Raw genomic sequence first — 17,237 nt, forward strand, 5'->3', positions numbered from 1 at the left:
TGCATCTACATGGATGGCCTCATGAATCTCGGACACAGGTTCTAGAATGTCATAGTGAGCAGGCAAGGAGGCATGTATCCTGAAGGTGTGTCTGTCCCCTTTGACACCACCTCAGTCCTGGAGAAATAGAAGAGGTGGACATGGGCTCTTGAATAATCTCCCTGGTTGAGCCCCAAGTACTGGGGCAGGTGGCTTCTCAGCTCCCTAGAGGTTTCCATCATGTATGCGACCCTGGAGGAATCAGTTTTACAATGTAGGGCAGGAGAAGCTGTATGCATAATCTGCAATAAACTAACATCTTGATTTTGCCTCAGAAGCCAAACTTGCATAGTGGTCTGACCACAGGAAATCGTGAAGATTTGGGGACGTGAGGCATTTTATGCTGCTTCAACATCGAATATTCTTAGCATGGTGTTCTTTCTTTTGACCAAAGACAGGTAGATAGAATGATCAGAATATACACAAATATGCAACCTATGGAAGACTTCCCCTTCCCTTCCCTTCCCTTCCCTTCCCTTCCCTTCGCTGCCCTGCCCTGCCCTGCCCTTCCCTGCCCTGCCCTGCCCTTCCCTGCCCTTCCCTGCCCTTCCCTGCCCTTCCCTGCCCTTCCCTGCCCTTCCCTGCTTTTCCCTTCTCCCCTCTCCTGTCCCTTCCCCTCCCCTTTTCTCTCCTCTTCTCCCTCCCCTTCTCCCTTCCTTTCCCCTTTCCCTCCCCTTCTCCCTTTCTTTTCCCTCCCCTCTCCTGACCTCACCCCTCCTCTCTCTTCTTCTCTTCTATTCCTTTCCCCCCCACTCCTCCTCCCTTCTTCCTTCCTTCCCTCCCTCCCTCTCCCTCTCTTCCTCCGTCCATCTCCCCCTCTCCTCCAGCTTCTGTGCCACTGCTCCGTAGTCAGGTCTGACCTTTTGCTCAGTCCTCCGCCTCAGCCTCCTCCAAGTGCTCGGGTTACAGTGTTTGACACATTTGGCTGTAGATGCTGGTCCTGCACAGTTATGTTCATCACACATGCTAAAATTTTTCTAAAATCGCTGAGAGTTTGAAGCAAGATGTTACCTGAAGTAAGGCTAGGGAGTTAGACATGGGGCTCATGTCCGTCATCACTGTCCTCATCCTGGATCTCCATTCTTCTCCCCGGCACCTGAGGTTTTCACTGTAGCGCATCTCATAACAACTTCTCTGTCAAGGAAGCGTGACTGTAAGCAGTAGCCTCCACCGTCCAGTTGCACAGCCCTTTGCACTGCCTGCTGTGGAGGGGCCACATCACAGAAGAAAGTGGAGGCTCCATGACCAAGATGAACGTGTGTTTGCTAAATGTGAGCAGTGGAAGTTCTTTGCTGTGTTATGATGTCTTGCCTCAGGTCCTGTTCCCTTTAGTGCTGTAGGGAACAACACTGATGGCTGATATGGAAGACCTTGCTGGATATCTAAGGAGTCTGGAGCTTTGGCTGGTCCATCTGAATCGCAAAAGGGCATTTCTGCAAGGATATTTTGCCAAAGTAGAGACCAGGCTTTGGCCAAACAAGACTCTTCATGTTCTAGGTGGCACAGGCTAACTCAGTCCCTTGTTAACAAAGGAAATGTTTTTGGCTTTGTTTACATGGTGATGGGTCATTTCTCAATCTTGATTGTGGGGATGATTGTATGAACAGTTACATTCTTCTCTTCTGTTTCTACTGCTGTAATAATGACATGCTGACCAAAAGCAACTTTGGAAGGAAAGGACGTATTCCGAATTACGTGTCCTGGTCACAGTCCATTGCTATGGTAGCTAAGGCAGGAACTCACGCAGGAAGTAATCTGGGAGGCAGGAACAGAGGCATTAACTATGGAGGAGTGCTGCTTACTGTCTTGCTCAGCTTGCTTTCTTATGCACCCAGGATCACCTGCCAAGGGGATGGCGCTGCCCACAGTAGGCTGGACCTTTCCACATCAATCAGCAATCAAGAAGATGCCCATAGGCCAGTCCAAGGGAGATATTTTCTCAGTAATTGTTTCCTCTTCCTAGATGACCTTAACTTATGTCAGTTTCACAAAAAACTAAACATCACACACAAACAAACAAGACCAAACAAAAAACTAAGCATCGCACACAGAAGGAACTGTCACATAATTTGACACAAAGATAAGCCAAGCAGAGGAAAGAAAATAAATATATCTCCAAACCGGTAAAGACAAAGACAAAAACAAAAACAAAAACAAAAACAAACAAAAGACATGAGAACACAAAACTGTAATGACTGTAGAATAATAGTAAATTTTAGTATTGTGAGTGCTGAGATTTTCAGATTTTGATCATACTATACTCTGGTGTGATGTCACCACTGAGCAGAGCTGGTTGACGCTGGGTATGAGATCTTGTATGCTAGTTTTGATCTCTTCGGTGACTCTGTCACTAGTCCCAAATAAAAGCACATGTATTACACCAGCACCGTGATTTGTGGCTCACCCTAGATCAATCACTGACAGGCACCACCAATCTGGGCAGGAAATCTCACACCCACTGGCAGGTTGAGCCTCCTGCCTCCCCTCCCCTGATAACTCACAGCTCCACCGTTCAGAAATGAGTTCTGTCTGCTGTCTCTCCACCAGGCTATCTCATTCCCAGTTAGGACACAAGCCACCGTCAACATTTCGATGAAGCTGCTAAGTTTGCTAGGCGACCAAGAGGGCAAACCTCCTCTCCAGTGGAGGAGTGGACACACGCCCCTACTCTAATTCTCAGAACAATGTTCTCCCCCAACCCCCAAGGCTTCACTGAGTTGCACATAGTTCTTCAGAAGCAAGAAACCTGATACCGCTGGCAGAGAGCTCCAAATCTTACTGTGTGGACTGGAGTCTATCCCCAGGAGCCTAGTAACCCGCAGCTCGTGGATTAGTGGGGTGACCTCTCACTCCCCCTGGATATATATGTCCTGGTTTCGTTCTTATTAGCAATGTCAGCTCAGCACTATATTTCTGAAGAATAAAAGTGTGTGTGTTGGGGCGGGGACCAAAAGATGACCTAACAAATTTAAGTTACACATGGAGAGTAATGTGTGGGTCACTTGGCTCTGCCATTGGTTTCATCGGATTGCTTTGGGGTCACCATCTGGGAATGTTTCTCCCTGTTTTATGGGGGAAATATGTACATGCATTTTCATAATGTGTAGCATGCATATCCTTTGGGGTTTCCAGCAAGGAATGACGACTTTAGCGAATGCCTGACTTTCCTTTGTGTATAGTTAGTTGCATTTCTGCAGGACTCTGTGTATCCCAATGATTGCCTTGCCCTGAGTGAAGGGAAATGGGAAGCAGAGGAGTTATGGGTGGGGGTGAGAGGCCTGGCTGTTTATTTGCTTGTTCTAAAAGGACTTAAGAGTTTATCATGTACAAGAGCGTGGGGTGTTCAAGTCAACTGTCCACAGATTCTATACGCCTAGCAGAATTCTTACCTATTGGATAAATACAAGTACATAGAAAAGTGTGGGCTTTAATGATCATTTCTGCTATCATTTCTGCAAAGTAGATAGAAATATTCCCCACTGTTCAGTAATTTTTTAAAGATTTATTTTAATTGTGTGTGTGTCTGTGTGCCTGTGTCTGTGTCTGTGCATGCATGTGAGTTTGTGCACATGTACTTAAAGTGCATGTGTGTATCTTTGGAACCAGAAAAGAGTATCAGGTCCCCTGAAGCAGGAGTTACATGTGGTTATGAGCTGCCCAAGATGAATGCTAAGAATCTAACTCTGGTCCTTTGGAAGAGCAGCAAGCTCTCTTAACTGCTGAGCCATCTCTCCAGCCCCCTGCTGTCATTATTGTTAATGGAGAGTCTCTCACTGACTTGGAGTTTCTAAGTAGACTACACTAGCTGCCTCAAGGATCCTCCTGTCTCCACCTTCTTAGTTCTTGGATTACGAGCCTGTGCTCTCACATCTGGTTTGTAATCATACATAGGTTCTAGAAATTAAACTCATATCTTCTTGCTTGTGTGGCAAGAAGTTTCCTTAATGAACATCTCCCCAACCCTGCACTTTGTTTATTTAGAGTTACAGAAACTTCTCACCATGTTGCCTCAATTGGCCTTCAACTCACCCAGGATTCTAAGTGTATGCCACCACTCCTAGCTGGATTGTCTTTCAGGGTGATGCAGGCTCAGGGGACACATTTCAGAACCTGGGTTGAGTCTTTTGAGATTAGAACTGTCCGATCCATGAGGCCAGACTTGCTCTCGTTGCCTCCCAGACCCCTAGTAGATGCTGCTCCTTGGAGCACATATTTATGAGCTAGAAGACACCCCGGAGCCTCTTCCGTGTGCTGAGTGAAGCCATGCATAACCCCAGCCTGGAGATCTAGCCGAGTCCCTCCCATGCTCCCTGGACTTGGCAGCAAAAGCTGTGTTCTTCCATTCACTCCGATGATGTATAGTCTCTCTGGGCATCTAATATTAAACAGGGGAATTCCGACATGTTCCATAACGCATTTACCGTAACCCGATACCACGAACGATTCTTGTGTTATTTATCATTTCTTGCTTTTATTTTCTCTCATTCCAGCACAAAGCCAAGGTAGAAGCAATGACCCTGGACCTGGCCGTGCTCCGTAGTGTGCAGCATTTCGCTGAAGCATTCAAGGCCAAGAATGTGTGAGTGTTTCAGTCCGGGGGTCATACATCACAATGCCTTCCTATTGTAATGTCTTTATCAGATGCACACAGTCGGGAGAACACTGGGCTGCAGGGCTGTCTTGGCACCGGAGGCTCATTTATATTGGTACTGTTAAGGTGGACCGTACTTTCTTGATTCCGAGTCAATCCTCCTTATGAGATGTGTCATCAATCTAATAACAGCTTCCCGGACCAAAAAGGAAGAAGCAAAGACATTATTAAACCTTGTAGGGCTGACACACACCAGGGCAGTTTTAAGATGCGCCTTGTTAGAAACACATTATTGTGTATCTTTCAGCACCGAGGAAAAGCGTACCTCAGGGGCATCAGACAACCTCACTTATTCTGTACTAATGGGGCTGGAACCCACCCTGAGCACCCCGTCTTCCAGTGCTTTGCGAGCCTTTGATGCTTGGACATGGGACGTGGATATAGCTCTGGACAGAGATGCGGGTTGTAAATCTTCTGGGGCTTTTCCAACTCCTTGTGCCTCCCGGTACCCAGAGTCCTGGTTGGACCTTATACCCACTGCCATCTGCTGACGTTGGAACGAGGGAACGTTCGTTATCAACTTTTGAGGACCCCTTAGTTGAGGCATGGGGGGTGGGGTGGGCTCTGCACACTATTACGCTCTCGCAGACTCCCTTCCCTACTGAGAAAGGAGGAAGAGAAGGGAAACGAAGAAGAGAAAGGAAGGGGGCGAGGGAGAGCATGAAGCAGAGGCACAGGCTCCACGCTAATGAAAGCAATGGCGGCTAGCTATGCTGTAATTATAGTATTTTGTTTCCAGGGTTTATTTTTATGGTTGCTTCTATAGGGCGAGCAGTACTGGCTTCTCCTTTACCGCAGTGGCTTCGGTTTCATTAATAAATAACTAAGCTTAGTTTTATTTTCCAATGAGGTGATGGGAGCACGAGGATTAAGTTAATCATAGCCCAGGTGGTGCCAACGGGAAAGAGTGGTATAAGGGAGTCCAGTATGCCTAGGCTGCGAGGGTTCAGACTAGGCCGGGCTGAAGTTCCCTGAGCAGACGAGAGGTGTGGGGGAGGGGTCTTTGACCAGGTATCCTAATGCTCCTGTGTTATCAGGTTTCTAGTGCTGGGTCCACTCTGGTCTTCAGACCATCACAGTATTTGATCTTGGCTTAACAAGTGAGTAGGCTGTCTCCCTGGTCAGAGCGTCCTGTTCCAAGTACTTTTATCATTGCCACATGAAGACCTTTCAGTGGCTCACAGAAACAGCTAGATCCTCCACCCACTCCCAACTTGCCAATCAGAAATGTGAGTCCCACTGCGTGTTCTTTCCAGTGCTGTGCCCTCAGTAGCTGCCCTCCATTGCAAGCGCTATCCCAGGGGCTGGAGGTCAGGAACAGCGCCGGCTTGCACATTTTGAATTCATCTTGTCCTTTGGCATTTGTTTGCCTATTTTCTTGCCAGGCGTTTGCTGAGCACTTCCAAACTCCCAGCCATTCTTCTGGGAGGACAGTGCTGACCATTGGGAGCCAAGAAACCTCAGACAAGCCACAGCCTCAGTTCTAGGCAAGCTGTGTTTTATTGCTGCCGCCAAATCCTCATCCCAATGTGCCTGTGGTTGTTGAGGGACAAAATTACGAGCAATCCCAGCAGCAGAAGTAACAGCTCGTTTTGTAGGAGTCCAGCCAGGCACACACATTTAGAACGCCTTGCTTGTACCTTCTGATTCAGATCTGAAAGCATTCTTTCATGGTGGGAGTGACTATGTCCATTACACAGATGAGAAAAGTGAGATTAGAAAGGTAGTGGAAGAAACGTATAGACAGCATTTGGTAAGTAGTGAGGCCAAGCCACTGTGCCCATCACAGCATAATTCCTTCTAACTACGCTGTTTTGCTGTCTTGTGTTACAGAGTTAATAGGGACTCATACTCAGAGAACCAGTGAGTTTATTAGGGTCACCCAGGAGTCGATGACCAAAGGAGCATTCTGCCCATCCTTACACTTCCTTCCTCCTGTTTGCTCTGTTCTGATTGGGTACTGGAGTGAATGTCTTGGCTAAAGAGAGCTGACAGCTTGATCACAGCCCCATCCTCCATCGCTCAAAGCAGTCATTAGATTTGTATCCAGTAAGGCGTTCAGAAACCATCATTCTGAAGGGCCCTTAAAATCCCTGACCCAGACTCTCAGAGGGCAAGCCCACCCGTTTTGCACAAGTCTCTGATTTTCCAGTACTCGATCGTTCAGGCCCACGGGGCGTCCCCTCCAAGCATCTCCCTACCCCGTTCTCGTGCACAAGGGTCGCACAGCACAGAGAAATACTGCCCTACTGAAAATATGTCTGTAAAGAAGTGAGTGAGTTTTCTCCCTTGACAGACCGCCAGTACCAAAGCCTCCCCTGGAAGGGCAAATGACAGCCCAGTGCTAACGCTCTCTGGATCCGGGGAGCTGTCAGAAGTGAATTTAAGTGCTGGTGACCGGGCTGCCAGAAAAACATGTGTAACTCTATTCTTATCGCCGCCACCCATCTTCAGACATTAAAATTTCCCCGTGTGTAAAACATAATGACAAATGAAGGCAAGCCTCCAGCTCAGAACCGGCTCTTCTTCTGTTTTTTCTTGTACATGTTGGACCAAAGAGCCTTTCAGTGTAAATTCCACGTGGACACCCTGTTATGCTCCATTTAATAGATCTTTTCAGAGCCCAAGACTCCCCCCCCCCCAATCTTTGTTGCAAGTGTCACCTCTCACCCTGGGATGGGCAAGTGAATTTAGTTTGTACCTTGGAGGTGAAGTAAACAGAAGAGGGGAGAGAGAGGGACGGAGGGAGGGAGGGAGAGCAGAGGAAGGAGAGAGAGAGAGAGAGAGAGAGAGAGAGAGAGAGAGAGAGAGAGAGAGAGAGAGAAAGAGAGTTAGTGAAGGTAAAAGACTGGTAGAAAATGCAGCCAGCCACATAGGCCGCAGAACTGGCCTCTCCCTGCCTTGGGGACACTCGGAATCAGCCACCATAAGATGTCTTCTCTTTGGAGGACAGGGTTGGGAGTTGAAGACTGTTACTGAGTGAACAGGACTGATGCCAGCTATGGAAGCAGTAGGGGCTAACAGAAGGTTTTGTTCAGTCCATGCACAGCAGCATACAGAAATCTCTTCCTGCTCTGTGTGTGCCTGTGTGGGTGTGGGTGTACATGCACATGCATTCATGTGGAGGACAGAGGTTGACACACATGTGCCCTGCAGTCACTCTCCATTTTGGGTTTTTGTTCTTGTTTTTTTTTTTTTTTTTTTTTTTTTTTTTTTGAGGGAGGGTCTCTTTGCTGTAATGGAGTTGACTCCTTGGCTAGACTGGTCTCTCAGGATTCCTCCTATCCCTGCCTTCTGAGATCATCACTGTGTCTCCCTTTGTTCCGTTGCCACATGTGTGAGAGTTTGAATGAGAATGCTCTCTTATGTTTGAATGCTTGGTCCTCTGTTGGTAGAACTGTTTAGGAAAGATTAGGAGGTGTGGCATTGGAAGTGTGTTACTGGGGAAAGGCTTTGAGGTTTCAGAAGACTCTCAAGAGTGCCAGTGTGCTTTCTCTGCCTTGTGCTTGTGGCTCGAGACAGAACCTCTCAGCTTTTGCTCCATGCCTGCCTGCCTGGCTGCTGCCATGCTCCGATCCTGATGGTCATGGGCTCTAATCATCAGGAAGTGTGAGCCCCAAATAAACTCCTTCTGTAAGTTGCCTTGGTCGTGGTGTCTTAGCACAGTAGTAGAAAAGTAACTTAGGTACTGTGGGTCCTGGGGTCTAAAACTCAGGTTCTTATGCATGTGTAGCCTGCATCTTACTGGCAGCCAGGTCCCCAGTTCGCAGGCAGAGCTCTTACACAGACATACACTGTCTGTTGGCCTCTCACAATAACTCTAGAGTCTCACCATCATCACTCAGTTCACCAAATCAGAAGGTCCAAGCACACAGAGGGTCTGGGTCACTTTCCCTTTGAATCATGTGTTAGGTAGAGAATTCTAATCTAAGATTGTCTGTATCCAGACACAGAGAAGACACATGACAGTTTGCTACGACTGCTCTGCTGCGGTCTGCGCAGACTGCCTACCCAGTCTGCCCACCCCCCAAGCTGTTTGCCTGTTGCTTGTTCATCTGGGTGGTCAGCCCGGGAACCTGGATCTGCTTCTAGATGTTTCCCCCCAGAGTTAGTGGTAGTGGTGGTCAGCCAATGTCTCTCAGGCTAAATTATTCTGGGCATTACTGGAAAATTCCCAACCAAAGACTGTGGCAGTTTCCCACCGAGCTGTATTCTTTTTATAAAGATATTTTTGTTTAAATTAGGATTTGGGAAGGGAGCCAGGCTCCACAGCGCTAGTAGGCAAGGGTATCTGTCAGTGGGGAGCAGCTGGGGCAAATCTCTCTCTGATAATCAGTCAGGCTGGTCTTTGGGATGCCCTGCGACAGACTCCAAAGCCTCAGCTTCTCGGTGATGGCTTCTTATCCACTTTCAATCTCACTATAACTTCTTCATTTACCAAAATAGAAAGCCGACATCTTGGGGCCTAAAACAGCTTGGCGATCCAAGGACAGGATGTTCCAGAAGCATGTTCTTTCCCACTGGAGTTCTGTCGTCCCCAATAAAATGGAAGGCTATGTTCCAAGTTCACTGTTAAAAGTTGAGAATGGCACTCCATAAAGGACGTGGGCTCCTAGGATTCTCTTGCCAGCCAACTCTCATTAGCCAAAGGCTTCATTCGTCCTGGAAGGGAACTGCATTTGATAGAGGGTTCATATGAACCAAGTTGTGCAATTGCGAAAGTTCCTCGTGCGCCATTTTTCATCACGGGTTTCTCTTTCTTGTCTCAGCTTTCTGTCTCTGGGATAATTTAAATAAAGTTGGCTTCATTTCACCGAGAAAATCATACTAAGATGTGTTTTATTTAAAGGTTAAAATAAAGATTTTCTATCCTTATTAAACATTTGAGGAGGAAAAGTCTTTAGCAAAGTTGTTTATTTTCACTTTCCACTAGATGACTTTCAGAACTGGAGCCACTAACCCGGGATATCATATTCTTGGATTCATATTCTACAGTTCTGTCTCTCTTCCATCTATAGAAGTGGGTGGGCTATAAATTTTTAAACAAAGCCCAAAATTCAAGGGATGGATTACCCAGAAGACTAGCATGTAAATTACAGATTAATCTTTCCTTTTCTCCCTAGCTCAGCTTCGTGAGCAATGTTTTAGCCAATGTCTCTGCGTTCATCTCTGCTCAACATGAGAAATGCACCCTGGTTCATGCACCGCGGCATCCTGCTGCTTTGCTTTTCCTCACAGTAGGAAAACTCCAGGAGAGACCGCAGGGAGGCTGGTTTGCACCGGAGCGGATGCTCTCCACTCTGGTCTCTGTTGTGAGGCTCCATGGAAGTTCTTGTTCTTCTTCCCTATATATTTTCCAGTCTAAGTCACTGAAGAACCACAGTACAGGCCATTTAATATATCTAGATACACCAGGGAGGGAGGGAACAGCTCTGCTCTTATAAACTCTTTACTTTTTTTTTTCCTACTTAGCTCTTCAGGTGCAAATCTTTTTACACGACCTTAAAAAAATTTTTTTCAAAAGAATATCATACAGTGATCCTGTGTTAAACAAGCAAACAAATGCCTCTGTCAAGGAGTGCAACATAAAGCAGGGCTCAGCACATTTGCCTGTTAAGGGCCAGAAAGTAAATATTTTATGTTTTAAGATGAGAAACTCTCTTTGCAAGAACTCAGTTTTGCCTTTGTGGCACGGAAACAGCCATGGATAGTGTGTTCCAATAAAACTTTAGTGTTAAAGAACTGTGGGCAGTGTGTATCAATAAAACTTTATTGACAGAATAACCACGGGCAGTGTGTGTTAATAAAACTTTATTGACAAATACTCCATAGTTAGACTTCTCTGCAGGCACACTATCTTAACCATAGGACAATTGCCTACAACCCCTCCTTTAGTAGAAATAACAGGTTTTGGGATGTCAGCTGAATTTAGATTTAAATTTCAGCTCTATTACAAGTCTTTTCCCCCATTAGGAAAAGGATCACGAGACTGGTTATGACAGATAGATACATAGAGCTAATCTGTTCATGGTCAGTTTCATCATTCTATAAAAGCTGCCTTTGGATGCTTATTATGTGGGAGAAGGAGGGATTCGGGTAGAACGTTGTGCTGTACCGTGTTTTCTGGGAAATATCTCCTTATGGGAAACAGTCCATGTAGCATCCTGAATATCATTAAGTAAGGAAGATCCTGAAGCTGTAGCGGGATCTTGAAGGCATTTAAGGATATTGGTGATGACCGCTGTTTATCAACTCTTAGTCTTATATAGCTAAGGGGTCATAAGGCAGGGCGAAAAGAGCGAAAAGAACTACAGTGTCTCCCATCTGTCTCCAGTTCAACAAATAATACATTTTACAGGTCAAGAGATTAAGAATCCTCTCTAAGGTCATGCCAGCCAATAGCTGGTGGGCTGTGCTAGACCTTAACCCTAAATTGCTACTGAACCCAACAAACTCAAGTATTTGGAAAATAAGGGAGATCTGACTTCTTTGGGAAAGGCACTGTGTAGCACACATCCCCTCCACCCCCCGAAAGAGGTTGTCCCATTAATTGGATGGATGACAGCCCTTGTCTACTGGGATGATTATTAAGGTCACCTCAGGGTCAGAGTCGATGCTTTTGTGAAGCCAATTTTCTATCACCAAGAGGAGATTTGTTTTGCTGAGTTACATATAAAGGAGGTTAAACAGACCCATCAGAGAAGAGGCTCGGCCCCTCAATTAAGGTACCCAGACCATTTTCTTCCAAACATCTAGGAGGTGCTTCTCCATGGAGTCCCCTTAAGCAGAAATGGGGGCCATTTGCTCTCATTTACCATTGTCTGTATACATTTACTCCAAATGTCAGCATTCATTTCCCCTCAGTTCCTTCTGTGTCTTCAAAATGATGCTTATCAGTAGACAGACGAAGACCCAAAGGGTCACTTTGCTATGTTCACCTCCGAAGCAGAGCCATTACGTTCACTGCGAACTCAGCTCTGACCCTGACCTGCTCAGGGGCATCCTGCTGACCGAGGCACAGTCCTGTACTTGCTGATGTTGCCTGCTCCGTTCTCAGAGACGGGGTCTAATGTCTTTGTTGATTATCTACCCCCAACCCCGTGTCTTTCTATCTCACACTCATAGAAACATCCCCAGGATCTGTATGCTGGCCCTAACCATTACCTCATACTGTCCCCTCATACCTGCCCGTTACCTGCTCAGGGGATAACTATGTGTTTCTACAGAACCTCCTTCCTTTCCCTTTAGCTCTATTTCTTTCCTTCTTTCCTTCTTTCCTTCTTTCCTTCCTTCTTTCTTCCCTCCCTCCCTCCTTCCCTTCTTTCTTTCCTTCTTTCTTCCCTCCCTCCCTCCCTCCTTCCCTTCTTTCTTTCTTCCTTTCTTTCTTCCTTTCTTTCTTCCTTTCTTTCTTTCTTTCTTTCTTTCTTTCTTTCTTTCTTTCTTTCTTTCTTTCTTTCTTTCTTTCTTTCTTTCTTTCTTTCCAGAGCTGAGGACCAAACCCAGGGCCTTGCACTTGCTAGGCAAGTGTTCTACCACCGAGCTAAATCCCCAACCCCTTAGCTCTATTTCTGTAGCAACAAATCATTTCTTAGATCAATGGGTCTCTATCTTCCTAATGGTCAGACCCTTTAATACAGGTCCTCTTGTTGTGGGGACACCAACCATAACATTATTTCCTTGCTACTGTAATATCACTACTATTGTGAATCATAATGTAAATGTCTGGTATGCATACTATCTGATGTGTGACCCTCCCCCACAAAGGGGTCATGGCCTACAGGTTGAGTACCACTGTCTTAGAGCATCAACAGGACACCCAGTCATCACATGCAATACTTTGGGATGTTCCTGTTTTCTGTATTGACTTTTGGTTGTTATTGTTACACCAAGCCCTAGAATTGTTACACCAGAAGCATCAGTGAATTCATCTCTGACTTCATCCTGTGTCTTTGTTCTGTTACCTGTGAAGACCTTGGCAAATTACTCTGTCTTTGCGATCCTCGGTCATGGATGAAAATGAGAGGAGATGGTGGAAGCACTCTGGGGTTGTTGAGAGGATTAGACAGCAGGCTCTTCTTACACTGTACTGCCTGGTGTCTGGTGTACACTCAGTACAGAATCCTCACGGTTGTTGTTATCTAGTTCTCCTCTTCCGTAGGAGTCCGTATCCATCACACTGCCTCAGAGCAGTGGTGGACGTAGGGGAGAAGGACAACATGGCCCATTTAGTGAAAAAAAAACTTTTTTTCTTTATCAATTTGTGAGGGGAGTTGAAACTGCATTTTTGATATCCCAGGCTGGGCTTGAACACCTGATCCCACTACTGCCACCACCCCACTGTTGGGTTCTAGGCTCGTGGCACCATGTGCAATTCCAAGCCTGACTTAAGGCACCGATTGTCAACCATTCAGTGTTCTAGAATGGATACCCCCTTGTGTAGTGTTAAGGTTGAATGTATCTAAATCTTGGGAAATGGCCATTAAGGATCTTTTTTTTTAATTATATGTATATGTAGGTATGGGAGTGGAGAGCTATGTACACACGTGCAGGAGCTCTCAGGCTGCAGCAGCGAGGGCTGGATCCTCTGTACATGGAATTACAGGGAGTTGTGAACTGCCTGCCATGGGTGCTGGGACCCGAACTCATGTCCTCTGCAAGAGCAGCAGGTGCTCTTAACCACTCTGCCATCTCTTCAGCCCCAGAAACAGGTTTCTAAAAGTAATCTCCCTCGCATGGTTATTTTAGGCAAACAGACTAAGGGTCCCTTCTAGGAATCTGTGGAAATGTAGCTGCATCGAAGAGTCAGAGTTCCCTGGTCTGGCCGTGGGCCCTGTGTCCTGTCAGCCTGGCACAACCCAGCCCATGAAACCTGTTCTTTGGCCCTTAAGGCAATCACCTAGCCAGCCAGCTTTGCAGCAAATCCAGGGCCATGTTAACGCTGGGTCACTCTCGAGTGGCCCTAGATTTACGTAAGACCTGCAGAATGCACTCTAGTGTCTGTTTTTGAGCCCCACTCCTAGCCTGGCTCACGAATGTCACACGATTTCTTCCTTTTAGACCATTCTTTCCAGCCCCACTGTCAAGTCAGGGTTCCACGTTTATATAATTGACACATTGAGACATCGAGTTTAAACTACAGTGAAATCGCATCTTCATAACACGGGAGTGTCTTTTTTTCCTCAGTAAACTGTTGAGAAGTTAATTCTTGTTAGCCTAAAAACTTGAACGTACACTTGAAATCTATCAGCTGTGCTTACCCAGTGCTGCCTGCCAACAGTTGTCAAGGAAGATTCCATTTGCAGATTACCACTCATCAAGCCCCTACTACTGAGTATTGTGTGTGCTTTCTTCTCTTAGTTTGGAAGCATTGATTCAGAACCTTGTCTCTCAAAAGCACAAATGGGTCCTCTCAATTAGTAGCCCCGTTCTTCATTTCACTACTTGGCCTGGTGCCGCAGTGTAGCAACCAACTAAGTCATGATAAGCAAAAGGTACCAGGCAGGCCAGTTAAAGGCTATATGGTAAGATCTTGTCTTAGAACACGTCAACAGCCCCCCACCAAGTTGGCATAACCCACACATTGATAACAGAAACAGGCAGCAAAATGTATCTGGTTGTCCCAGAACTGTGTAAAAGGTACATTGACAGATTGTAGCTTCTGAAAGTCACAGCGAGCAGAATGTTTCTAACCTCAAAGAACAGCAGTGCCTGCGTTGCTTATAGGCATTCTGTAAAGTCTCAAGAGATCGATGCAGCCATTCTTCCACTTGGCTGTCAGAGAACCATCTAGGAATCCTTAAACACAGATACACCAGTGTTACCCTTAGCCATTCTGCCATGCAGTCCTGGGGTATAGATAGATGGTACACAGTTAGACTGAGAGAAGATGCCCTGGTTAGCTTTACCTGTCAACTTGACACAGCTCAGAGTCATCTGAGAAAGGAGTCTCAGTTGAGGGATTTCCCAAGCCATACCAGCCTGTGTGCTCATCTGTGTGTGCATGTGTGTGTGTGTGTGTGTGTGTGTGTGTGTGTGTGTGTGTGTGTGTGTGTGTGTAGGGATTAACTTGATTGTTCATTGATATGGGAGGGCCCAGCTGACTGGATGGTGCCATTCCATGAAGAGGTGGCCCTGGGCTGGATACAAACATTAGCTAAGCACCAGCTTAGCTTGAGCCAGCATCCCTCCCCAACTTCTGCTGGCAGAGACTCTAGGGGCTCAGAGTGAGGAAGCCTAGGATGCCTGCCTAGGCTGGCCCCACAAGACAGGGTAGTTAGTTTTGCTTGGCATCAGGACCAAATGTTTGACAGAGCAGCTAAGGAATGAAGGGTTCGTTTTGACTCACAGTCTTTTATGTCACAGAAGGCAGGTGAGGGTATGTTCATCTGTAGCAGTTGGGGCTTGTGATCATAGCATCTCACATTATGACAGATCATGAAGCAGGGCTTGAGCCAGAACCAGCCATGGCTATAACCTTTAATGCCTATTGCACGGTGACCTCAGTCTGCCAAGTAGGTCCCAAGACCTAAACGTTCCACAGCCTCTTAACATAACCAGGGAGGTGAAACCGCTCCCTGGTCTGGAAGTAGCAAGGCATCCAAGGAGCCCTTCCATTGGTGGTCAAGGGGGAATAGAATATAGCTGGGAAGTGAGTGAGTGAGCGAGGGAGAGAGCGAGCGAGTGAGCCAGCAAGCGAGCCCTGGGCAGATAGGAGCCACCTGCTGTTGTCTATTACTTATCAATCCTAGCTCGTTCTGGCCTTAACTGGGAATTCCCTGCTCCTTCTGGGGCCTTCTGAGGGATGGAAGAACTCCAGCTTGTGCTTGGATGCTTTTTTGTGTGGAACTTCTTCAGACTTAACACTTCTATGGAAGGAAGGCTTCTCTCTCTCTCTCTCTCTCTCTCTCTCTCTATATATATATATATATATATATATATATATATATATATATATATATATATATATATACACACATATTTCTTGGTAGAATGTCTCCCCATTAGAGGCAGGGCTTCTACTTGATCTTGGACAAGCTCTGTATATGATATTTGAAGACCCTACTGCAAAGTAGATGCTCGCCTCAGCTGCACCGCCCTGTTTTGCACTGGGCCTTGAACTAAACAGATCTTTCTTTTTGCTTTCCTGTGGGAGGGTCTTCCAAGCTCCAAAGCTCAACGTCAATTCATGTCTCTTCATGTCTCTTTCAGAAGTACCTGTGAAGGTGAGCAGATAGTATAGCCTCCGTTCTGCCCTCATCTCCTGTGTCCCGCCCTCCTCTTTCTTTTGCATATTGTTTGCTTTAGTCCCTTCTTACTCGCCGTCATTTTCCTCTGTCTCCCACGGTAGATTAGATGCTATAAGGGCTGGTTCTGCAGGTCAGCTTGACACAAGCTGGAGTTAGCACAGAGAAAGGAGCCTCTCTCAAGGAAATGTCTCCACGAGATACAGGTATAAGGCATTTTCTCAATTAGTGATCAAGGATGGGAGGGCCCATTGTGGGTGGTGCCATCCCTGGGCTGGTGGTTCTGGGTTCTATAAGAGAGCAAGCTGAACAAGCCAGGGGAAGCAAGCCAGTAAGTAACATCCCTCCATGGCCTCTGCATCAGCTCCTGCTTCCTGAGCTGCTTGAGTTCCAGTCCTGGCTTCCTTTGGTGCTGAACAGCAATGTAGAAGTGTAAGCTGAATAAACCCTTTCCTCCCCAAATTTCTTCTTGTTCCTGATGCTTCGTGCAGAAATAGAAACCCCGACTAAGACAGATGTCTTCTGCTGTTTTCAGAGGTATGTTGCTGTATCCTCTCTGTGTGGCTTTTGCCTAACTTGAACTCTTAGGAGCTACTGGATTCACTAATGTTTGGCTTCCTGAGGCTCTACCATGACCCCCAGAATACATAAGTAGTTTCTGGTTGTTGAGTGAGAGAGCATCCAAAGCTCCATCCCTTCCTCCAGGCTGTAACCATTGAGGCGTTCGCCTTTTTTAAAAATTGTGTAGCCTTCCATAATTGCTTATGTTCCTGTAAGGAACCCAAGGAACCCCAGCTAAACTCATTGGTTCACCAAGCAAGATCTGAGTAGAATCCTTCCAGTGTTCTATTATTGATGTCCTCTCTGTGGTGAGTACATGTTTGTTCAAGTATTTCCAGAAAAAAAGCCGTCCCAGTAAGCTGTCTGGCTGAATCCCATGCCATTGCTTTGTAAAGTATTTTCTTCATTGATCCTCTCTGGACACAGGAAATAATTCTAACCATTCTGTGCCAGCTCCCTTTGGCACTGGGTCTGGTCCAACCACTTAGAAGCTGGTAGGTGACAAGGGAGCCACCCACCAACTCATCATCAACTGCCCGGGCACATGCCGTTCTCTGGCATGGCTGTATTTCGTCACTAGATATTCCCAAGGCCCGCAGAGTCCCAGAGGATGTCAGAGCACATTAATTTTTATCATGCCATGGAATCGCCCAGGTCTGAATGGCAGCACATAGCTGTCATGGGCTTTCTGAACTCTATTACAGCTCCATATATCTCTAGGCAAAACAGAGGAGAGAGTGGTC

The 17,237-nt window shown here is 46.4% G+C and overlaps 1 protein-coding gene across 8 annotated transcripts in view; it reads left to right on the top strand.

The window, feature by feature from the left end:
- The window catches only part of Wwox (WW domain-containing oxidoreductase), a 930,922-nt gene that overhangs the window by 255,260 nt on the left and 658,425 nt on the right, over window positions 1-17,237 (top strand). For all 8 annotated transcript variants that reach the window (XM_063277944.1, XM_039097635.2, XM_006255671.5 and 5 more), the window contains one exon: window positions 4,530-4,618. In XM_063277944.1, the coding sequence (XP_063134014.1) occupies window positions 4,530-4,618 (89 nt within the window). The remainder of the gene's footprint in view (window positions 1-4,529; window positions 4,619-17,237) is intronic.

This window comes from Rattus norvegicus, chromosome 19 (assembly GCF_036323735.1).
Source record: "Rattus norvegicus strain BN/NHsdMcwi chromosome 19, GRCr8, whole genome shotgun sequence".
Lineage (NCBI taxonomy): Eukaryota > Metazoa > Chordata > Mammalia > Rodentia > Muridae > Rattus > Rattus norvegicus.